This window comes from Phalacrocorax carbo, chromosome 16, assembly GCF_963921805.1.
Source record: "Phalacrocorax carbo chromosome 16, bPhaCar2.1, whole genome shotgun sequence".
Taxonomy (NCBI): Eukaryota; Metazoa; Chordata; class Aves; order Suliformes; family Phalacrocoracidae; genus Phalacrocorax; species Phalacrocorax carbo.
In genome coordinates, this window is record NC_087528.1 from 5,484,468 (window position 1) to 5,509,770 (window position 25,303).

A 25,303-nucleotide genomic window follows, 5' to 3' on the forward strand; every position below is an offset into this window, starting at 1 on the left:
GAGACACAGGCTTGCTGGGAAGAACCACAAGGCAGCCAGGCTGTAAGAGCATGCTGCAGAGCAGCCTGTCTGCTTACAGCAAACACGGACACTTTAATCGCCAACAGTCAAGGCAGAGCAAACAGTGTGTCTGCTTATAGACAGCACTGACATTTTAATCATGAATAATTAAGGACTGAGTGGAAGACCACAATGGAGTTTGTTTTAACACACCATCACCAGTTAACATTATTTAACAAGTTGTGTAACTGCCCAGTTACAAGACAGGAGTCATACATGTGGGGATCAAATTTCATTCAATTCTGTGCCGTGAAAGAAACAGAAAACAAACAAACCAGCCCTGCTGTAACAAGCCCGTAAGTGCTGACTATCCATGGGGGTGATGTTACTCCTCTAACGTCTGCTTACAGAAAATGAATGATAAATGGGGCAGAAAACAAGCCAGAATACTCATTCAAGGAGAACAAGTTTTCCTTCTCTTAACCTGCCCTACAACATACTTTGATAATTACTTCTACCTGCACATCAAAACCTTAACTTGGCACACTCAATATTCATCAATATCAACAGAAAGCAAAAGAGATAGACTTAAATAGATGTACCCCAGAGCATAAAGTAAAAAGGCATCTTTATAAATGCCTAGGTGAGTATAGTAGGGGGGAGAGCACCTGCTGCTGGGAGGAGGGGAGAACTGAATGAACATCCCTAGTATTCTTCAAAACAAAAAAGTTGTAACTACCTTATGCAAAACAACCCAGGAATTACTGCAACATTTTAACTTAAGAAGTTTCCACCCACACATGCAGGTGGTGGAGTCACCATCCCTGGAGGTGTTCAAAAAAATGTGCAGTCGTAGCACTTCAGGGCATGGTTTAGGAGACATGGTGGTGTTGGGTTGACAGTTGGACTTGAAGATCCTAGAGGTCTTTTCCAACCTTAATGATTCTATGATATGTAAAATTTATTTTAATGCTTCAGTGCCATATAATTTCTCAAAGTAGATAGCATACTCATTCTTAGGTGCCATAGTAACAATGATACCTATGTTTTGCTTACTTCAACATTTAGCTCCATTTTCACTATAAACCCTGGAACACCTAGATAAATTAGCATTTCTTTTGTGTTCAGGAAAGATTAAGTTATTCAACTTTGCTCAGCTCCAAAGCAGACTACCTCTTTTATTAACAAAAATACCTACACAAACACATGCTCTTTGAAGAAGCTTTGTGTTTGGGTTTTCTGCTTACACTGGGTTATTACAGCTACCATATAGGAAATACAATGCATGAGGAAGAGTTTTCTATAAACTATCAAGGTTCTGCACAGCAGGGTTGATGTATATTTGAGCACATCCCATTTCCTTCCTAGAAATTATTAAGCCAAGACATCTTTGAGCAGACAGCAATTAATTTTGAGCCAGGAACTCCAGCTGGACTTACTGAAGCACAAGGACACCACATGAGTTGCCTAAAGCCGCTGTGAACCGTTCACTCTGTGCAGGACTGGAACATCCATATGGCCCAGAGATCTCTGGAGAGACTCCCACCTGCCCCGCGATCACATCTCCAAGCTATTTCTAGCTCAGACGCCAAAGTCTGGAGCCTGCAGCCAGGCAAATGTACAGACAAAAAATCGCTGCCTCAAAAGTTTATTGCCTTCTCTTGCAAGGCGATTCAGCCAAAGACCACACAAGTTGGCACAAAGAGAAAGGGACACTTGGAAAGTGGATTTTTACATAAAGCTTAGCCACATGAGCTTTTTTTACAACTGTAATAAGCTATGATTTATTTTCAATAGGAGGGTTGGAAACCTCCAGGTATGTGTGGTACCCAAAAAGGAAGGTCAGGGTACACTTGAAGATTCCTTAACATCCTGCTTGAGATGGAACTGGCTGGAGTTTTCAGCTCAAGTTCTGGTGTCAGAACAGAGGACACGGAGCAATGAAAACAAGGTGAAATTTACACATCATTCTCTTGACTGCCGTGTACCATAGTGAGAAGTAAAAATCCATGAACATAGCTTCAAAAATGAAAAGCTGAGACGACATGAACCCCTTGTGACACACATCAGATGTGCAACTTTGTTGTACCTTCTCAGCTACTATACTGCTGTTATCCGACACCCTTATAGTCACATTTAATTTCATCCCTCCAGCATGTACTGAGATGCCATAGCCATATCCGTGAAGGCATGAGGCCCAAGCTACATTAAGTGATTTAACCAAGTCCAGTGAACCTCTGGTAGCACAGGAGTCTGAATCCATATGGTATGTCATCCACCCGACCAGCACCTTCCCTCCCTATCCCGTTTCTTCTGTAACAGTGCCGATACCAGACTTTCTGCCAGAAGTTTTCCTTACCCTACACAACTAAACAGCAGAGGAGAGGCCCTTTTGAAGATCACCACCTTCTTCCCAGCAGCAGCAAGACACACTGAATTTAAAGGGCAAAAATACACAAAACAGAATCTCTGCCTCCTCAGTTTGTATTGTCCCGCTTCTCTTTCAGCATTCAGGAGCCTTGGGAAGTCCCACCTGTTTTCTGATCCCTACCATACGCCCAGGCTTTCCACTTCAAACAAATGGATTAGCTGTATAATCTGCCAAACACACAATTCTCAAATCCTGTACTGCCGCCCACCCGCTCGCTGTACGTAACAAACCCAAGAGAAGTGCAAATGCTGCTTCTCATAGCACAGCCATCAGGTTATTAGAGACTGAAGAACCTGTCCAAGACTTAAAATGATTTCCAGCTGCCTACGGTACTGAATGTTCAAAATCTAAAACTGACAAAAGATAAATGCATTTTCTGCCTAAAACAGCAGCCTACATAGTGATTTGTAGACAAGGATGAGCTTGGTTGCTTCATGTATTTAAGGCATAGGCCAAATAACAAAATACAGAATTTTAAATTCAAACATTTGGGATTTTATTTTCAGACAGTACCTAGCCAATAGCCAGGATGAAAAAGATAGCATACCCCATTACTACAAATCCTCCTTGCACATAAATTTTTAGTTTCCTAATTTCTAAGGATGCCCTGTTTCCTTTTTGCACTCAACTTACAAAATAGCTTGGAACACAGAGAAACATTGCATGGCCGAGAGTGAAATGTTAATACTTCATCAAATTAGGGTTCTTCACTCTATTAATGAATCTGAAAATCTGTGCCAGCTGCAGGAATTCCCCCCCCCCCCCATTATCAGGGGAAATGACACCATATGCCTTTTCACTTCAGCAATTTCTATTTTTGTAAATTGTTTCATCTAGCAAAAAAAAACATTTTTTGAGAGGGTTATCCAAGAAACCCCAAAATTAATTCCAAAGTTCCTGCATTTTAAGAACAATTTTATCAGAAATACTTCTTTGCAAAAACAAATTGGAACCAAAGATTCACAGCCTACGGAAACCGTTTTGCAATGCATCTAAACAGAGAAGTTACGTTACCATAACACACTAGCAACAGATGAATTTTCCCAAACTATTGAAGCAACAATGGATTTCCTTGTGTAGGAGAGGAGTGACTGTATGATGGGTCTTTTTGTGTTAGCAAAGTTGTTAAAATAAGAAATTTAGTAATTCAGGGAGGACAATGACCATAGTCATATGCTACTCTGCAGCTGCTTGCCATTTACACTGATCCTGTGATCTCCGTTTATAAAGGTCAGCAGTTGCTCTGAATTCACAGCTGAAATTAGGAGAAAGTGCCTCACCATTGGTTTGGTAACTAACCTGAAAAAGTATCCGGTTAGAACATTGGGCAGCATGGCTTTTATAGCAAAGGTCACAGTTACTATTCAAAAGCTCATACACGCGCTAACAGGATCTGGCCTGTTTGTTCAGCAGCAGAGACTGAACTGGCTTTCAGAGTGCAGCACGTCACCTCTGTCACGGCAGCGCTATCAACTGAACCGGCCCTCCGGGAACGCACGGGTCTACGGAACACAAGCGCTTCCATGAACGGCTTCAAAAGGCCCACCCCGGTTTACTTCTTACTTTTCATGACTCTGGGCTGCAAATTTTTTAGTCAAACTGCAGTTCAACAGAGTAAGTCATGAGAGTAAAAACTGCAGAGTCAGGCCCTGTAGAGTATTGACTTTTTAATGTTATTTAGTTTAAGTTCTCAGGCATTTTACACCTCAACCTGGGAGGGGAGATGGGGGGAACTGCAAAAGATTCTTTAAAAGGATCCAGAGGGCCCGGGGCACAGACCAGGTCTGCAAGTAAAAATAAAAATCATTACTTCTAGGATATTGTCAAATACATAAATAAAAGAATCGACGGGTCAATTTCACAATACAAGCCCAAATCTGGATTACAACTGCCCCCAGAGTTTCTTAGTGCTATTAACAGATTGATTAATATCCATTATCGTTAAATGATATAATCAAATCCTCCAGCACCAAAATTCTTGGAAGACTGTTGATCACTCAAATCACATCAGTTGTATTTGCATCCCTCTCATTACTGCTATTTTATAATACTTCAATAGTATTTTGCTTGATAAATGAGGAAAAATGTATTGCAGCTTTTTGAGCTTTTATTGACAGGGAAAATAAAGACACAAAAAAGGTCTAACATGGGCCAAAGTAACCATCACCTTAACGGGAAAACACACTTGCCTGCCAGAGGCCACCATCAAATGAGAAATCCCGAGTGATATTCAGGAGCAGCGTGCTGGTAAAAAGCTGTCTCTTTCTGTACAGCTGTGGTTCAGAAAGCTTCATTTCTCCAGCAGGCACTGCCAACATGGCCTTCTCATAAAAGTTTTTTCTAATGGAAATGGTAAATTTATGATTTCCATTTTAGCTGTTACTTAAAACCTTTTGTATCAGCCAGCACAACACAAAGGAACACACACTTGAAAAGGCCAATAAGGAAGCTAGATAAGACAAATGCATTAAAAAAAAAGAATAAAAAATGTGGACAGAGAAGAAAAGGAAAAGGAATCTAGAGAACTGAAGGCTAAGGGAGGAAGATAAGGAAAACACGGACTGAAGATGGAGGTGGTTTGTGTGCATTTTCTGGCTGGGGGGGGATTTTCTCCCTCCAACACCAAAGACATTTGAGTGAAATAAGTACAGAAATCTACAGACGCACACAGTAACCAGCATGACAGTGTTATTCTTCAACATTGTAAAGAAACAATATTGGGGAAGACAATATTAATGTTCAGGTATTTTGGCAATTGCTGATGGGAATTTTCCCCTAGTCCTTGAAAGCAGGGAAACGCAAACTTCTCAGACAGTATTTACATGGGGAAGAATGCACACATTCTTGTAAAAACACAGCCTGACAGCAGTTTGGCAGAATCCCAACTCCTAGAGCCCCATAAAGGGATCTTACTCATAGCGTTTATCATAATGGCATGAAAGCAGTTCAGGCCAGAATACAAGACCAAGCCCTGAAGAGAACACCTTCATGCAAGAGCATCAAGTTTGATTTTCCTATATTCACATGAGTTTTGTTACAGACTAAATCTTTGTCTCATTTTTCAGAGGATCTAAACTGTACAGTGCTCATTTTGAAGAGGCAAATAGAAAATAGTTGTATGAAGGGGGAATAATAACTTGTAATCTGCTAAATCACATTACATTACGTTTCACTACAATATGGGCACTGAGCTGGTTTTTAAACTCCTGAAGCATTAAAAAGCCCTTTTATAGGGCTTTACATATTAAAGACTATTACTTTGTGTGTTAATGAGTGCAAGAAATACTTATCACATCATACAAATCATTAATCTACATTCATATAGACTTCTCTGCACAGCTCATTTCTTGCCTACAGCCATTCTCGTAAAATGTATCTCCTCGATAAATGCACCAGAATATAGTTTAAAGGTTCCTGAATAGCAGCTAAGACCTCAAAGAGCCATCTTAACACCAGCCAACACTGAGCATCAGGATCTTTACCAGCTTTCAAGTATCAAGGCAAATTTATAGGCAGGGTCTCAGCACCTAATTAACAAGGACAGAACTTAAAAGTTTGTGAAGATTTGTACATGTAAGCAGCAGGTAAATCAATTGAGCAGACAGGATTGTTCAGTCTACATTCACAACAGCAAAGACCACAACTCGTAACATTCAAGAAAAACAGGGAACACCAACATCAGGGCTGGGCATACATACAATTGCTTTTTGTATTTGGCAAAAGTTGGCTTTTATACCCCATTTCTCTAACTTTTCAGTTACTTAAAGATACATGAGATTAGCTGCCAAGACACTATAGATTCTACAGCATATAACCAATACTATATGAATTTAAATTCATGCAGCCTTTGTGCTGTTACACAACTGGAGATGCACCTTCAGAAAGCTCAGGATGGATTTAATATTTACACAGATACAAGAAAGCATTCACAAATACTCCGATAAGCAAGTGATATCAAATGAGGGTTATACCACTATCATTCTGAAATGCTTCTTTTGCCCATCAGAAACTAGGAGATGCTTTATCATTCAGAATTCTGCAATTAAGAAAATAGTATTTTAATTCATCACAGATGGAGATCAGGTGAGGCACAACAGGGACAAGGAATTAGAATGTCTGAAGACATTAGAATGTCCTGAGCTGGGAGGGACCCGCAAGGACCAAGTTCAACTCCTGTCCCTGCACAGGACAACCCCAAATTCACCTCATGTCTCTGAGGGCCTTGTCCAAGTGCTTCTTGAATATCCCCAGGCTGGTGCCGTGATGCCTCCCTGGGGAGCCTGTGCCAGGGCTCCACCACCCTCTGGGGGAAGAACCTTTCCCTAATGCCCAGCCTAACCCTCCCCTGGCACATCTTCCTGCCATTCCCTCGGGTCCTGTTGTTGGTCACTAGAGAGAAGAGACCAGCCCTGCCCCTCCTCCTCCCCTTGGGAGGAAGCTGCAGAGCGCCATGAGGGCTGCCCTCGGCCTCCTCTGCTCCAGCTGAACAAACCAAGGGACTTTAACCACTCATCGTACAGTTTCTACGTACGATGAAGCACATCGTACGAAGAAGCACAAAGCTACTGAAGTGAGTGGTTGCGTGGATCACAACTGGGCAGACAGCAACATGCCGGACGTATGAAGTGACAGCAACTTGCAGTATCTGAACAAGAAGTGGAGGTGAGGAAGGACAAAGGGGAGGGAGGATATATTTTCTAAGAGCTTGATTTAAAACACAGCTCTCAGGCACACATTTTACTGAACTGTAACCCATATTATACAGTACAATATTCAAGATACCTGCATGCAGCACCACAGACATCGTAACCCACGAGCATCCCTTTCATCACTCATTCCTCCTCCCATTCTAATTAGCTAGCATTTGAGGATAATCCACATGCTCTCCAACTATCTATGCTTTACTTGAACACAACGCTTTTGAATTTGCTTAGGCTGAACAGACAAGACAGACAAATTACTGCCTAGATAGTAAAAAACCCCAGAAACAAAATACGTCTCCCAAGATGCAGCTTCAAACACAAGTGTTATTTTACACGATAAACACTGACACTACTTGCCCTCAGTAGTTCAGCTGGATCATTTCAAATCCATCAGCAAAACCACTTGCCCTTTTTCTTTTGAAGCAATTCTGGTTTTCTACTAATACTTAAGGACACTGAAGTCTTATATATTCTTGGATACTAAATCATTTGTGCCCCTGCCAAAGCCACCTGCTGCTAAAACAATATTTGCAAATGGGGATAATTCAGCTCATTTATACCTTCAGAATAAATCTAGTTTACTATTTCTACCCAAAATAATGCACATACGTGCGCGCACAAAATGCCATGACCTCACCTTCAGTATTTCAGGTTCTTTGATGTCTAGAGCTCCTGTATTCCATTGCTTTTTCATACTTTTATGCAATTTGAGATATTCATGAGTACGTGGAGTAAGAAGCCAAATCACACAGACAGCTATCATAAATCCAAGGGCCATTCCAAGTAAGAGTCCACTTAAGTAGCCAGGGAGAGGGATAATAAAGTAAGCATAGACTAACAGTGTTAAGAAGTATAAAGTTTTCACTGGTATTTTAGGCTGCTGCACGTATGGATTATTTTCATCTTCACTGCTGAGCATAGTACCATTTTCCTCAGTCATCTCTGGATCGACCAAAGTTTCAGTAGGTTTATCAGTTTTGCTTTCATCCTCTAGCAAGGAAAAGTCTTCAGAATACAGTTCACAAAACTCCTCATCCTCTCTGCTTGCTAGTGCAGACAACGAACATTTTTCAAGTACGAGTGAAGTTTTCGAACTCACGTCCTTTGTGCTTGCAGACTGAGAGCTTTTGGTCTCTGTCTCTTTTGCATGTTCCTCAGCCGCTTTTGACTGATCGTTCTTATTCAGGTTAGAGTCGCTTCCATAGAAGTCCCCTTCAGAATCACATTCTTCTTCCTTAATGCTGTAGTTGTTATTGCTTTCCAAATGGCCATTCAAACTGGAAAGGTTTGAGAGTTCTGAAGCACTTGAAGATAAGGCTTTGGGCCTGTGGCTACTACTTTCATCACCCATTATTTTACTGAGCAGCTGAAAAGGCTCATAGATTACTTCAGAAAGGCGTCTTTTAGTATCTTCAATTTTAGCCTCCATTTCAGGTACTTTAAAAAAGGAACGAGTGTCAGAGGGAGATGTTAATGGAGATGAGGGAGCAGTTTTAGAATCACCACCTGTAGCTCGAGGTTGAGTGAACTGTTTGAACAGATGTAAGTTCAATTTCGAGTCGGGTGGCCTGTAAGACACAGCTTCAGATTCTTGTTTAGAAGTATCTGTAGACAGAGATTTCACTAAGGTTTTCATTAACTGTCTATGTCGCATCGGTGGGGTGGGTTCTTTTGGTTCCACATCTGTTGAAAGGGACTTGACTAAACCTTTAAAAGGCTTTGAACTAGAAACTGTGGATGATCCACTAGAGCAGACAACTGATCTGGAAGGGGATGAGGATGGGGAAGATGACAGGCTGGATTTCTGTTCCACAGGTGGTGTACCTGATAAGCTAACTGTATGACATGTGTGTGATGATGGAGACAGGACTAGTGGCACTGCACTGAATACTTGGGATGTGGAAAGAGAATCCAACAGCTTTACAGTTTCTGCAGTTGACAGAACTGCAGGCGATGAGGACAGTAGTGATGCGGAGTTGGCCACGTTAAGCGAGGTAGCTGGACCAGAAAAATCATGGCCGGTATGCTCAAAGCAGAGGTCTTCCTTGGCTTCAAGTGCTGTTACAATGCTTTGGTCATCTAGTTCCTCATCAAGAAATTCCTTAAACTCCTCTTCCTCCTCTTCTTCCTCCTTCCCAAATGCAGAGAAATGAATAGTGATGGTTTCTCGGGAGACAGATCGCTGGACCTGCACTTTTGGTGCTGACTGCTTTGAGGACATTTCACCGGTTTTCTCTGCATGGCTACTGTTATGACTTGTCATTGCAGGTCCCAGAGATGTATCAGAGTCTGTGAAGAAAACATAATACTATATTAAATGCATTTTTTTCTCCCCTTCAAACATGCTTATTTTCAAGCCTTAAGCCAAACATAACAGAGAGGTTACACACAACAGGTCAGTCAGTTAAAAATTAAAACAATCTGGATGTTCTTCATCTCACTGGATTTAAAGCTGGCTAGTTATATTATGGACTCTTACTAAAGAAACTGACTGTAGATTTCATTGCATAAAATATATCTATATTTTATTTAATACCCCCTTCACATCTGCTTAACTACCTCATTCTCAGTATCACTGAATGCAAGAACAGATTCAAAAAAAGGCAAGGTTTTGTAGTACAAAGACAAGTTTCTACAAAGATACAAGACAAGACAAAGACATAAGTAAGCCATGCTTAGGACAACTGGTGATCATGGATAGGCATGGAGAGCATTACCACATTCTCTTAAATGATCTTGAAGGAAGAATCTCACACAACTTTAGGTAAAAAAGAAAAAAAAAAAAACAACCAACAAAACCAAAACAAAAAAACCCCAACCACCCACAACCCAAAAAACCCCACCAAACCAACAAGCAGAAGATACTTATGCTCGAAATTACAGATCTAGTTTACTGTTTGCTAGTTAACATATTTCCACATAGCACAAAATGGCAATATTAAGAAGCGCTGTGCTGTTAAAATTACCCTCAAGTTTTCTGAAATGATAGTTCATCTCTAAAGCACCACCTCCCTCTTCTCCCCACTAAATGCACTTCTGAGTTCCAGAAGCCCTGTCGCACCCCAGCACACTGAAATTCTTCACTCCTAACTCTCAGTTCCTTGTACATACAATAATTAATGCTTTCTATTTCTTTTAAAGAAAGCAAATTTGAAACTCAAAGCAAGGTCAGAAATATGTAAAAGCCTTCCTGTGTGGGATAGTACCTTCTCTATTGGTCTATAGGAAGTAGAGATTTAAATTATGTTTTATCATGTGTGCTATCATGGTTTATGGTTGGACTTGATGATCTTAAGGGTCTTTTTTAACCTAAATGATTCTATGATTCTATGTAGTCTTTGTCTCTCCAGGTTTTGCAAGCTATGGACAAATGATCAGGATACACAACAGTCCAATAATTGCAGGCAAAACAAAGGGTAATTGGACAGAACTTGAAAGTTATCCTCCTGTATTCCAGGACTAGATACCTTTTACAAATGTATTTTAGCAGATTCCCAGTACAGCAAGATGAAGTAGCTTCAAACATTTCAATAATGGACAGTATCAAACTAACTGTTGTCAAAAAGATGTGGGTCAAACTTCTGCAGATACAGCATGTTTGAGATCTGTCTCAGATAATGTATAAACCCAAAGAATTTATTACTGCTAGCAGTTTTGCTGTAATTATGTGTAAGGACGCTTCAGTAGAGGCAACTGTTCTTCTCACTAAAACAGCAATAGTACTCTTTGAAAATACCAATTTCTGATCAGATTGGTATGCATAGGCTGCTTATGCAATAAATACACTAACATACTGCCTTTTACATTATTTCAAGAATTTTATTGACCCATGAAAGTGGACTTAGCATATATTTACATGGAGAGGAAACATCACACATTTGAACCAAGGCACTGGTGACCATACACAAAGATGGATCAGGAATTACAAGAGTAGCTCTGCCTTTCCGGCTGTGAGGCACCACTTGATCTTCATTGTCAAGGCAGCAAGTTTACCACTTCAGTAACTGAATTATTTTTCAGAAGCTGTTAAAATGCTGTAATCAAACTGTCAAGCTGAATTAATGAGAGGCCTTTGCTGATGCTTAAAGAGCAGTTCAGAAGAATGATTATGTGGTGGTGAAGAAATGTGCACTTCCCAAACAGTTGTGGTATCAGACTGTATAATCCAGCAAGCCAGTGCCACCTGTTCTGTCATCATCTTCCTACTAAAGGTTGTGGCCCTTTATACTTGCTAATGGAGCTGTTCATGTAAACATTCTTTAACCTGTCAGTAAAACGAGCTGGGCTAAGCATTTTAAAACAGATCTTTGTTACCCACCTTATCCAGTAATGTTGGAACAGAAGCTAATATCTGTCCACAACTTTGTACCCACTAGAGTTGTCCATTTTATGGCTCCTAAACTATTGAGTGGTATATTCCTTGCTTCTAGCATTTGTGTGCTTCCCAATCCAGTTGTACAGAAGGAGCTGGACTCTACCCTGCTTCGTGCAAAGACTCCAGAAATGTTAATTTCCATTTTCAGTCCCAGTTCTGCTGCATATGTCAGGGAGCCAGTCTGGGTTCAAAGAACCAAAAAAAGCTTCCAGCAAGAGCTGCACTTGCACACAATGCTGTTGGCATCAGCTTGAACAGTCTGACCCTTTCTCTTCTGCCCATTTGGCACTAACCATGTATCAATAATCTAGCAACACAGGAGAAAAATATTAACTACTCCCCTCACCCCCAAATAACATTGAGCGTGTTATTCTCGATCAGCTAGGAAGTCATGGTTTTGGTTAGCTCTTTAGCACACTATGTTTACACTGTACAGTTAATTACCTTGTGTTTAAACATGAGTTGCCATGTCGTGCTAATGCACTGCTAATTACCTGAAACAGATGAAGTTTACTTGCACACACCAAATGTACGGAAAAAAGATTTTACTGCTTACTGAACAAGCAAGTTGGCTTTGGTTTGGGGTTTTTTTTTTACATCGTTAACACAGAAAGGAAGGAAATTCTTGATTAGCCAATATTTGCCTACCCTTAAACATGTTACTATACCACAAATTATGCCTTATAAAAGCACATTCTTAAATCAGCACTATCAACATGGCAGCAGCAGAACATTAACATAATCCAACTGCTTTCACTTTGGCATCCTCAGCCCATGATTTACAAGATAACTCTGTAGTTTCCACGCCCTCAACATCTGGCCCAAGTGATATTTCAGTTCAGGGCACTGGTTTCCAGGAACTACTATTTTTATTTCAGCAAATAATAATTTTCAGCCTTTCTAAATCAATTCTGTTTATAGGCTGGCTTTGCTACAAGGCAGTTCATGCTTTCCCCAAGCACAGCTGTTCAAAGCTGTAGCTTGTATCACATTTGCAAACAATTAGTACGTTAAAAGCAGTGTACAATACAGGAGAAATATTGCAATTCTATTTACTTAAGAGAGCACATGTGTTTTGGCCAACAGCAGGTATTTCATTATAGGCATTCTGAATATCAATTGTAATTAAAACAGTAGCGTGCTCTCTCCATTATTCAAAGCTTTTAACAGCTCTAACCCCTCTCAACACACCAGATATCCTACTGAGAGTAATTTCTCCCCCACAGACACAGGATAGGGGAGATACTCCCCTGCTCTGGGCAGGCCCACTGTTTCTCATCCATTCCAGAGCACAATTTCTCTTTTTTTTATTGTGAACGATTTGGGTTTATTTTTTTCAAAGTAGATGCTGAGCAGCTTTTCCACAGTGAATACAACAATAACATCCCTGACTTCTTCCACTGCTATCGCTACTGACAGCTCTTCCACTAGGTGTTCACTTTTGATAATAAAGATATTTCATCAGGTTCTTGAATGATATGTTTGTACCCCTTAAATCATTCTAACAGATTCACTTCTTACTGATTCCTGGCTACGTTTTCCTCACTCATTGCTTCCCCTGTTTCCTACTCCGCGACTCCTCTCCCAGCTGTTTGAAGACCTGGTGTTCCCAGCCTCCCCGTTTGAAGGGGCACAATTTTGAAGCAACTGTTTGCAGATTACATCAATATTGCAGAAACAGATGTTTTCATTGAGCCTTATTTTGAAAGCCACACTCTCCCCACCTTCTCTGGCTGCCTCTTTCTATCTGTTTTTCTGTTGTTCATTCTGAAGATGTAAGGTATCAGTTTTATTTATGTGGCAGGCAGGCCGGAATAGTGATCTTAGATCTTCAAGCTTCAAATTATTCAGAACATGAAACTACCTGGAAGGGAAGGAGGCTGCTTGGAAAATAATTCCTTTCCCCCAAAGGTTTGAACTTTGGATGTTTTTGCAGGGTGGAATGAGAGTTGTGAACCAACTGCCACCACTTCCACTTCTTATGTTAAGGCACCTCACCCCCCCATCAGCCACAAAAGAGCGATTTCTAACCCTCACCTACAGGCATTGCTTTTAAAGCGCTACAACAACAGGAAACAAGCCAGGTGAACAGCGCACGCACGCTGCCTGGGAATAGAAAGTATTTCTTGCCCATCCCTTCCCTGCAGAGTGGCGAGGCAGCACGGCGCAGGAGCCGAGGACGCGTTTTTACCCAGATGACAACACGTCTCCACCACGCTGTGATGCACCTGCTGACGAACAGGGACACCCAGGGAGAGACCAGGTGTTGGCCAGCGCTGGGCCAAGTCAGGCCGTGACACCTTTTATGACTGTCGCTACAGTAACACGTGCTCTTACCTACGCCAGGAATGACTAACTGGGAGCGTTCACAAAAATAGCCCAAGCACGCAGGCAATCTGTCCCTTCGCCCAACAGCATAAACAGCCCTCTCCAGAACTCACAAACCCTCTTTCTTTTCCCTGCAGTGGACAAACACACATCCCATCCATCTTCAGCTGAGCCCCAGAAACCACCTACTTACTTCACAGCACTGAGAAAACACACGGCGCACTGTCGGCTTGCTTTGCACACAGAGAGGGCATATAAACCATCCTCTCATTTACCAGGTGAGAAGTGTTTCACCACTGAAGAAATCAAGCTTATGCTTCACAAAAACATGTTGATTTTTCAGAAACTGGGGAGGGAAGGGTATTTATGGTGCTATCAGGTGTCTAAACAGCTTGTTTACTTTAACTACTGTATTTTTACCACTGGGCATCAGCTATCCAGAATGTGTTGCCTGCTCATGCCCATTCCACTCTCTAACAAAGAGATCAACAATTTGTAAAGCAGAAGTCACTCAGCTAAAGGCAAACAATCTACAGCTTTTCCAGCAAACCACAGAAAAGCTCAATCCACAGTACAGGGAGAAGCAAACTCAAAGGAAGAAATTTCTTGTAATACTTCTGCTTGTATGTGACTTCTGGTTATGGTAGTGGAACTTTATTTTACAACCCTTCAGTAGTCTTAATTCTGCATTTCAAATGGGCAGGGCTGAATTTTGACCTCGGACAGACACCCCAGTTGCAATCACAAGCTAGAGGAGGTAGGGAGCCCATGCACACATGGAAAGGAAGACCAGGCTCACAAAGCAGATTCAGAAGAAGGCTAGAGCATCAGACCCTCGTGGCTGATCAGAAGGCTATCAGCAATTAGAAAATTCACAAGCTATACATACTTGGGTGCACCTAGGATCAACTGGGATGCTTAACAGCATTTACTCAGTCTCATGGTTCACAACCCACTATTCACAATGCACACCTGGACTTGTTTTCTCACCCTGTAAGGCAAACTCAGGTGCAATTCCAGACTAGCAATAAGAAAACTTTAAACAAACACCTTCTACTCATCAGACATTTGGCCCTCCACTAGCATAGTGCAGATTCTGCAAGCTATATAGAGTTCCTCAACTAACAAGGACAGTTACCTACTTGTTGTACCCACCTGGAAAGTAACACTGAAGAGTCATGCAAGGCTAGACATCTTTGGAAGGTGGAAAATGGTGTCTCAGGACACAGGTTCTTATCTTAGAGAGGAACCACAAGTCAGCAACTAAGTCAAGGGGAAGTCGGGAATGGGGGAAGAGCAACATGACTTCAGCTCCAGCAAGCAAATCATCCACTTTCACGCAGTTCACTTATTTGGGCTACTTTTGGCATTGCACATTTAAATCTAGCATGAGGGTGGGGGTATACTGCTACAGATATTCTTAACAATTCCCTTCCTATGACCAAAGAAACAACCAAACTATGCCTTCATAAACCCTTTGGAAAGGGGATTCAGTCCTTTTGCCTTCCAAGCAACCTCCAGATCACTGCAGGTCCTTGCAGACACCAGTGACATCATTACTTAATTTCTCCTTACCCTACTGTAATTTGGCAACTTCATATCCAAGCTAAAGATCAGTGTAAACTAAGTCAATTTGGAAAATTAGTAATATTTTAGAAAAGAGAATCAAATTAAATGCAAACAAAAGGTTTCAAAATTATTCACCCCCCACTTAAATTTTACATTACATTGAGGACTAGAATTGTTTCAGAATTGCACAGAAATTCCTTGTATTTTAGCACCCAGCTGAGTACCTTTAGCCTTTTTGAAATTTAATCATTTTAAAGTTCACAGGTAGAAAACAATAACCTGTTCTCTTCCAGTTCCTGAGAACATGTTGAGATTGACTTCTGTTTGCATACGCTTTCAGAGCTCACATGAGTTACAGTAAGTCATATTTACATCAGAAAAAGCAAACTTTTATAAGCATTCGTACTTGAAGACACTCTAGTGCCTGTTTTAGACAATTACACTGTCAACTTCATAGATAAAGCAAAGCAATTATTTTCACACTAACAATTTAGAAAGTGATTGAACCAATGCCCAGAGCAGCAAACTAGGACCTCAGTGTCAAATGACTAACATGTCGAAGGTGCATACACCACGGTTATTTTACCTAGTCATATACAGTTCGATTTAGCCACATTTACTAATTCAGTAAGGGATAGTCAGTAGCAAGTCAATGTTTTTCATAATCATTCAGTTGGAGAAACAACAGATTGGGTAACTAAATTCACACATATTGCAACAGCCAACTATTCCAATCACATTGCTTTTTGCAACATCTACACAAGGGATAAAGGGTATGCTGTATTAATAAAATGCTTTCATGAAAATCTGCAGCAAGGTTCAAAACTTCTCAGGGTATTTTCCCTGCTTGTTGCTACTAAACAGACCAGAAAAAAGCATTTCCTACAGAACAGAAATTCCTTTCCTGCTAAGTAAAGAAAAAGTCTTACAGGTTATTAATAAGCATTGTAATACTTTCCGCTGTATCTGTCAGTTGCATCGGAAGAACAAGCCCTAAATACTACTCAGGAAGCCACTAACTTGATTACTGATAATGCCACAATTTGACTTCATGCAGATTGCCATCACTGTTTAAAGGGAAAGATGTTTAACTGGTGGTGTCTCAGATTTCCCCAATAATCCTTCTGCGCCACCACTCTTTCAACAGGCACCTCCTGCTTTGGCAAACTGCCATCACCTAGACTGGGGAAAATTGTACTTCTTTAGGACTAATGGGGCTTATTATTACTTTGGGTTACTCGATAGTCATCTCCAAGTGTCAGACTGAAGACAGATATATGATTCATACTCTAAATCTGTCCTCCATTTGGTAGGAAGAAGTGGTGTGTTTGTTTTAGACTATCTTTACAACATTTATGTGGTATGACAGAAGAGCTACAAAAGAGCTCACATTAACATAGACAGGACCACCCTAATGCATTAATCCACTGTTCCCAAACCAGGCTAGAAGCACTCTAAGCGTCTCCCCATTTGGGAGTACCTGCACAAGCCAATAGAATCTGAAATTCATGTTTGCTCTCAGAAATTATAGATTCCACTTGATTTACTAGAGGCTTAACCAGTATCTTCCTTCCAACACTGAGGGATATGAGAGGACTGTTGCTATTCTTTTTGCTTATTTAAAATAAATAACAGAGCTCTCAGCATCAGACAAAATTCCTTCTGCTAAGAGCTAGAAGACTTCATTTCAGGTCCTTTGAAACAAAGCACAGTATTAGTGATCCTTATTGCTTACAGTCTTTATTTAAGCAACAGTTTAAATCTCAAATATGTCTCCAGTAATCCATTACCACTACTTTGCCACACGAGTAGCCTAGAAAGCCAATTCCCATGTATTTATCCCAGAATGATCTCAGTGAAACAGGGGAAACAGCTATTGGAACATTATCTGTACATAAATTTCATCTTATCCAGCAGATTTATACCATAAAAGACAAAAAAAAGATACAAAATCCCAATGTCAACATCCTTTCCTATCCCCATTCAAAATTCTAATTACGACAAATTAAATCCCCCTGGCATCTCCACAAGTTAACGTATCCCATGGTTAACATCTATTATTCCTTTTACATCCACTAGTCATTACTTTTAAATGAACTACATAGAAAGTGTTAGTAATTACCATCACACAACAGCCCCATGAAATCTTTGTGTTAGGGATCTAGTTACCCATCCAAGATAATACTTCAAAGCTCACTTTCCAACAGGAGTAAGAAGGAAGTTTTGCTTCACCTTTCAAGTTCACACAACTGGATTTGAGAAACAGAGGGAGGGGAAAGAGGAACAAAACCCCAGTAATACGCATTTTAAATCTAAGCACAAAAATGAAAAATTTTATATCAGTATCAAGTACTGTTAAAAGAATGCAGTCCAGCACGTTCAACAGAAGTCAACGCTAGGGTCACAGCCAAAATAGATGATGCCACTCACTATGGACTAGAGCACACACACACAGACCTTCCACAGAGCATACCTCTAACAGAGTTCAACCAGGTTATGACAACTAAGCTGGTTAACATCTAAAGTACCTCCATCAGGAGTTCTCTAAGCCTCATTTAAAAAAAAAATAAATATTTCTGTGCAAATGCTTTTAAGGTAAGAATAAGCCAAGTTAAACAGCCAGCATTTAGGTACACTTCGGGATACTTAAATGAAAGATCCTAAGCAAGATTTTAAAGTACTGTCAACGAGATTATACTTCTAATGAAAACTATAAACCTATCAGAGAGATAAATAAGAGGGGTTGTTTACTGAAGGCTAGGACAGAAGGGTCAGGTAAAATGATAATGGCAAATAAAAATTGAAGTAATTTTGAAGACTCCTTAAGATGGGTGCTGCTAATAAGGCCCTTAATACAAGCTTGTATTTACAATGCTTCAAAATAATCAAATAAAAATTGTTTAATGTTAGCTAAGCAAATCTATTCTATTTTAACATTTTCCCCAAAGACCTAAGAAAGGTCAGCTACTGCATTAGTTTCTCTGCCTTCACTGATAAAAGATTAATAATTAATCTTTCCTATTCTCCTTCCATGATACATCACTTACACCAAAACCTTCATCAAGCTGCACTACAGTTTAATTTTGACAAAGACAAAAAGGTAAGGAGTTAAACATTGTCCAGAAATTCAGAAAAATTTAACTTCTTCCTATTTAATGTTCTGCTGAACACTGAAATGAAGTGGTATTTACAAGAAATTTAACATTTCCCCTAACAGAAGAAATAAAAGAAGTTGAAGCTTAAAACAAATCATGCAGTAAGTCATCGAACAGTAAACAGTGGGTGGAGGAGAATCACTTGATTTTGCTACATATTGGGACATCTATTTTTTAAAAAACATGAATATATAGAACCACAGAAACACTAGGAGCTTTCTACAAAGAGAATGAATCGCAGCTGCAGGACAGCAGAGACTCGCAGGATCCTCACCCTCTGGCTGTAACCTGATGGCCACATTCACAGAACAATGTCTGGGCTCTGCTGGCCTCCAGAAGGAAGGCACAGTCCCAAGAGGACTTGACTCCAACGAAGCAACATGCATCAGCACTAGACTAAGAACAGGGCAGCAGCAAATCTGCTGAAGTGTGAGGCAGAAAACTAGCCAGCCAAACATGCCTCTGGTAGTTAGCACAACGCTTCCAAGCTGCCAGAGCTGGGAGCTGAAACATGTCAGCTAGGACTTCTGCAGTTCAACAGACCTGATGACATGCCTAGACAGAGGGTGCTGTCCTGCCATCATATCGGTGTAGCGTTTTCCAAGCGCTATAGGTAAAATTTTATTTTGCAACAGAACTGCTTCTCTGAAATTCAAAGGAGAAGCTGGAAGAGGTACAGAGTGAGTATTGTTAATGTCAGCTACCAGTTGAGCCCAGAAACTGCTTAACGTGCATCTCTTCAAGGGCTCTGTTTCAACACAGCCTCTACTAATGTTTGTTTCCCAATCAATTGCAATACTACTGGTAAAGCTCCTCAATAATCTGAGTATTATATATGTCGGTAAAGCACTGTGAAAAGAACTGTTGTAATAGCAAAAAGTTGCTTTTATCATGCAGTCAACTCATAAGGTAGGATTTTTTTTTTCCAGATTACTCACACACTTTCAGTAGGGCCCGAGGGAATGGCAGAATGGCAGGAAGATGTGCCAGGGAGGGTTTAGGAAATATCAGGAAAAGGTTCTTCCCCCAGAGGGTGGTGGAGCCCTGGAACAGGCTCCCCAGGGAGGCATCACGGCACCAGCCTGGGGATATTCAAGAAGCACTTGGACAAGGCCCTCAGAGACATGGTGTGAATTTGGGGCTGTCCTGTGCAGGGACAGGAGTTGGACTTGATGATCCTTGCGGGTCCCTCCCAGCTCAGGACATTCTATGATTCTATGATAACAACATATTCCTCCGCTCTTCGCAGCAGATTCAAACTGCACCAGAGTGTAATTTCATTAAAGAAGGTTTACTCCCAGTTGGCACAAAGAGAACAAACAAAAATTCTAGCACATTGTATTTTCTCCATTCATATGGTTTCCTCCTACGAACTACTTTACTCTTGCTTATCATTCACAATTGCAAGCAACAAGTACCATCTTTTCCTTCCGAAACACTCAGCATTAAACAGTTTAAAGGGACCTTTTACTAGTTCCCTAATTCCCTCAACAAAACAATACAAGATAATAAAACCACAGACAAATCCCGCCTCTCTCCCTCCATCACAGGTTTTTGAGATTTAGTCATTTCCTATACCATATATTGCTGTCTTTATAAAGTACCTTTGAATACTTATTTTTTCCAGGTGAACTAGTTGCTTGCATGAAAACTACCCCCAAAAAATAATTTGGCCATGAGAGAGAAGAGAAATGCCCCATATAAACAAAGGTTTACAGACTCAGATCTGAAACTCGCTGTAGTAAGGGATTTAGAAATGAACACATGAAAACCAGAGCACACTCACAGAAAGGCAAACTTTTGTCACAGCCTAAAGCCAGCTTTTTCCACTTTTATCTTCTAAAACCACTTTACTACCTGGCTGAGGCACTCTGTTCAGAGTCACCCTGACAAGCCAAATGGGAGTAAAAAGCCACCAGTCTGTTAACAATTCTGAGCAATAAATATATAACTGCTGCATGTGCTCTCTTTTTAAAGGGAGGAGAGACTAAATCAGAATCTGCTGGTGCTGCAGAAGTCATGCATCTCAATAGAAAATGTTCTATTATTACAGAAATAAAGCATCAAAAGCTTACACCTAAAAAATTACACCCTATGGCGAGGTAGAATATAAAACTATGCAGCATTGTAACTCTGTCCCTCCCATCGCGGTGGAATGAAAAAAATAATGAACTCCTCATTAATCTGATGAAAGATTATCTAAAACCTCTGTGGATTAGTCCACAGTTGAAAATGCTGTCTGCATCATTGATTAAATTAAAGGTCACTATAAAATCTTTAGGGGAAATTTTGACCAAGTGACTTACAGAAAAGCATGTTTCCAAAATGAAGTAAAATAAGCTGCCTTGAATACTAAATTAAAAAGGGCTTATCAGAATTGTATTACAGGCTCATTTTTCCCAAAAATTCAGAAGTTCATCAATAGGTAAAACTGCCTACAGGTAACAAGTGAACATTCAAGGAGTTTTTTTACATTTACATTCATTTCACCAACAAAATATTCAGTCAATATTCACAGCAACTGTAAAGTTAAAACAACCACCATACACCTTCATATGAAAACAGCAGAAAAGGTATTAAATATGCTTGTCCGCATGAAGCTAAACACAGATACACAGATGTGCAGCACCAATTAATAGCAAACTCTAGGTCCCCATGTAAAATGTAGTTAGGAAAGATCATTAAAAAAGGAATGGAATCTACAGATTTACAAACCATACCCCATAGGTATCTAAAAAGATTTTTTTCTTCCCCACTGGATTTTTAATGATTCGTCAAATTTTCCATTTCATACGTACAGCCTTCATTCTAATGTTATGTTTTGCAGGACAAAACACAGTAGACAGTCATGGTTTCTTTATTTCTCAGAGATGTTTTCAAAATTAGAGAAGGAGGTATTCTCTGGTTTAACTAAACAGGACTAAAGCACTTAAAAGTATTTAGGTCTGGACCAAGCACACATCCATAAGCAGCAAGGCAATAACTCTTAGAAAAATAGCTACAGAACCACGATGAACCAGTGATGCCACCTATTCCAGAAGGTCACAATGGCAGAGCAGGAAAAAAGCCGGGGAGGTGGGGGGAGATTCTTTCCACTCAGCCTCTCACAGACCAACTCAAACAAGTGGAGTATCTTTGCAACACTGCACATACTCGATTAGCCCTCTTCTCCACCAGCAAAGTCCTCACAACTTCATCTATACAAATGTCAGCAGGACTTTTTGCTATCCTGCATTGCCACATATCTGTCAATGTGTCTTTGCATGCATATTGGGAATGGACACGTCAGTATGTTTCAGCTAAAAGAAATGTCTATGTTGTTGTCTACAGAAGGTTACTTACACTGACATCTGTTGGGTTTTTACCAATGTGCTGCAGCACATTATCTCCATCCCCTCCAACACAGCCACGTCATTGCAGTTGCCTTTACAACCCCTCTACACCCTGTGAGAAGCACAGAAGTACAGAACTCCCTACAGGAATGTAGATGACTTCACATATCTAGGATCTTGGCATGCCCCAGGCACAATGCCCTCATTATCTGAGGATTAACTGGTTTCTGATCTTTCTCATCCTCCAGCACTGGTGGTACTTTTTCAACTTTTGGATCCCCAGGCAGTTGGCAACAAAACAAAATAACTAATCAAAGCAAGGCTACTCTCAGAATTGTCTATGGGAAGGAGGAGGGCTACATCTGCATTTTTTTAAAAAAAAAGGAAGTATTCATACCTCACCAGAAAGGTACTTCACACATGAAAATTAATTAACTAAGGTACCTGAAGATACATAGCAAGCTACAACTATTAACATAGAGAACTACTGTTAGAGGGCACGTTGATTACATTTGCTTACTTCCTTGCATCTCATCTACCTAAGGAAAGCAAAAAGTGCCTTTGATAAGTGCATAAAATGCATTCCAGATAGAACAGAACAGGATTTCTCAGAAGTTTTTGCAAGCATAACCCCCAGAGGGTCCAAAGAACAGAAAAGCTTAGGAAAAGGACAATAAACAGGACTTCATAACATGCAGGTCTTTTCAGAGTTGCAACTGAGTTTGAGAAGTGGTGAGACAAAAGTAATTCAAGAGTAATTCAACCCAAAAGTAAGACTGTTCTGCAAGGTTTCTTAAAAAACATTGTTCCTAGCACTTCGAGAGGCAGTCTTACCAACAGCTCTATGCTATTCATTGAGTAGTTTTGCCTGTCATTGGATTCCATGAAAAATCAAGGGAGAAAGGTATTACCAGCATTTCATGCTACCTGGAAACTCCCAAGGCAAGAAACATAAATCAGGACCACCTGAACAAAAAAGCTCTTCATGATCTGATTTTGGAAGGAAATGGCTTATGAACTAGATTTCCAGACTTGTCTGAAAGCCCTGAGCAGGTAATCATGTTATTTTGAGTTTCAATATTATTACGATGGCGAGAAAAATTTTCCTTTAACCTACCTCACTGAAGAGTAGTGTTCATACAGTACTTGGAACAAATAAGATCATAGAGAATCACTAACTTCTTAAAATGGTAATAGCAAAGACTAAGAACCCAGTTAAAACAGCTGAAGACTCATACAACCCATCATCTTCTAGCAACAAGTGGGCAGAAATCATAAACTACTATTATTAGCTTCTATGCTTTAAATTCCAATTCATAGTAGGATCCATAGAAGGTTAACATAATGTAAAGTCAGCTCTGAAGAAACCTTGTCCTAAGAATAGCAGGAAAACAAAATGTCAATTTCAGAATTGGTGAGTACCAGACATCTCTCTCTGCTTAAGGCAACATTCATCTCATTTCATTCAGATTTATGTTCAGCTCAAATACCTAGAAACCGAAATGCAAAAGTTCAGCAGCAGCATAGCTTCCAACTGCAGGATGCAATGCAGTGTGATAACAACAGAACATCATAGAATCATAGAATACATTGGGTTGGAAGGGACCTTTTAGAGGTCATCCAGTACAACCCGCCTGCAGTAAGCAGGGAAATCTTTAACTATATCAGATTGCTCAGAGCCCCATCCAACCTGACCTGGAACGCTTCCAGGGATGGGGCCTCCACTACCTCTCTGGGCAACCCTGTTTCAGCACTTCATCATTGTAAGAAATTTCTTCCTTATCTAAATCTACCCTCCTTTAGTTTAAAACCATCACCCCTTGTCCTGTCACAACAGGCCTTGCTAAAGAGATTGTCCCCATCTTTCCTATAGTCCCCCTTTAAGCACTGGAAAGCCACAATAAGGTCTCCCTGCAGCCTTCCCTTCTCCAGGCTGAACAACCCCAACTCTCCCAGCCTGTCCTCCTAGGAGAGGTGCTCCAGCCCTCGGATCATTTTTGTGGCCTCCTCTGGACCCGCTCCAACAGACCCATGTCTGTCCTGTGCTGAGGGCTCCAAAGCTGGACACAGCGCTGCAGTGGGGTCTCACCAGAGCGGAAGGGCAGAATCCCCTCTCGTCCTGCTGCCCACGCTACTGGGGATGCAGCCCTCTGGGCTGCGAGTGCACATTGTTGGCTCATGTCCAGCTTTTCAGCCTCCAGTACCCCCAAGTCCTTCTCTGCATGGCTGCTCTCAATCCCTTCATCCTCCAGCCTGTACCGGTACTGAGGGTTGCCCTGACCTGGGTGCAGGACCCTGCACCTGGCCTTGTTGAACCTCAGGATGTTCTCACAGGCCCACCTCTCCAGCTTGTCTAGGTCTCTTTGGATGATGTCCCGTCCTTCCGGTGTGTCAACTGCACCGCTCAGCTTGGTGTCATCTGCAAACTTGCTGAGGGTGCACATGATCTCGCTGTCTGTGTCACTGATGAAAATATTAAATGGCACTGGTCCCAGTACAGACCCCTGAGGGACACCACTTGTCACCGGTCTCCATATATCAAGCCGTTGACCACTACCCTCTGGATGTGACATCTAAGATATTGAAATTTTCCCAAGACTGAAATGGAACCTAGATGGCCGCTACAACCTGAATTTTTCCCATGGTAAAGCACACTTTCTGCTTATCAAGAAAGAACACCACAAAACCAAACACACAACACAGAAACACTGTCAAACCCTGATGAGCAAAGATATTAAGCAAGGCTCAATTAAAAACATTAGGACAGACTAACCAGACTTTCCCAGCTCCCAACTATCAAGACATAAGGCATCTGAGGATTTTTTCAGCTTGCCAAAAAGCTTCTAGAGCTTTGCAACTGTCACACACATTTCAGAATAGTCTCTCAAAGATTAATTTTGCATTAACGAGTGGTTTAAGCATTTTATGATTAAAAATACTGGACAAGAGAGAGAGGACAAAAAAAAAACCCCACTCAAGTGCACAGGGCTGAAGCAACCATCAAATTCAGAGTCATTATGTTACAGTACATTAAAATATTTTACAAAATCCACAAAAGTATTAAGGCAAAAGAAGCAGAAGTATGTGGCAAAAGCATCCACGTGTGTTCTCATTTAAATATGTGTTTTGTTATCTTTCACATAGTATTTAGAACTCTAAATGTTTCAAGGTGTAAACTTATTGACAGACATTGGCAAGAATCTCCCCTGGACTTTGTTATCCTGAGCATGAAAGAGGTCCCTATCAAAACCAGGTAGCTAAAATCAAAGCCACTAGCTTGATTTGCATTCCCTTCCATTTCTTGCTTTAGACACAGAAGAAAGCAAGAGCTAATGGATCAGTTCAATACATTAAAGCTTTCTGGTGATTTGGGTTTTTTTTTCCCTCTTTTGCCCTCAAGAGCTACAATA

The 25,303-nt window shown here is 40.7% G+C and overlaps 1 protein-coding gene across 2 annotated transcripts in view; it reads right to left on the reverse strand.

The window, feature by feature from the left end:
* TEX2 (testis expressed 2) overlaps positions 1-25,303 on the reverse strand; it is a 61,251-nt gene that overhangs the window by 22,229 nt on the left and 13,719 nt on the right. For both annotated transcript variants that reach the window (XM_064467000.1, XM_064466999.1), the window contains exon 2: positions 7,772-9,423. In XM_064467000.1, coding sequence (XP_064323070.1) covers positions 7,772-9,397 — 1,626 coding nt within the window. In that variant the 5' untranslated portion in view covers positions 9,398-9,423. The remainder of the gene's footprint in view (positions 1-7,771; positions 9,424-25,303) is intronic.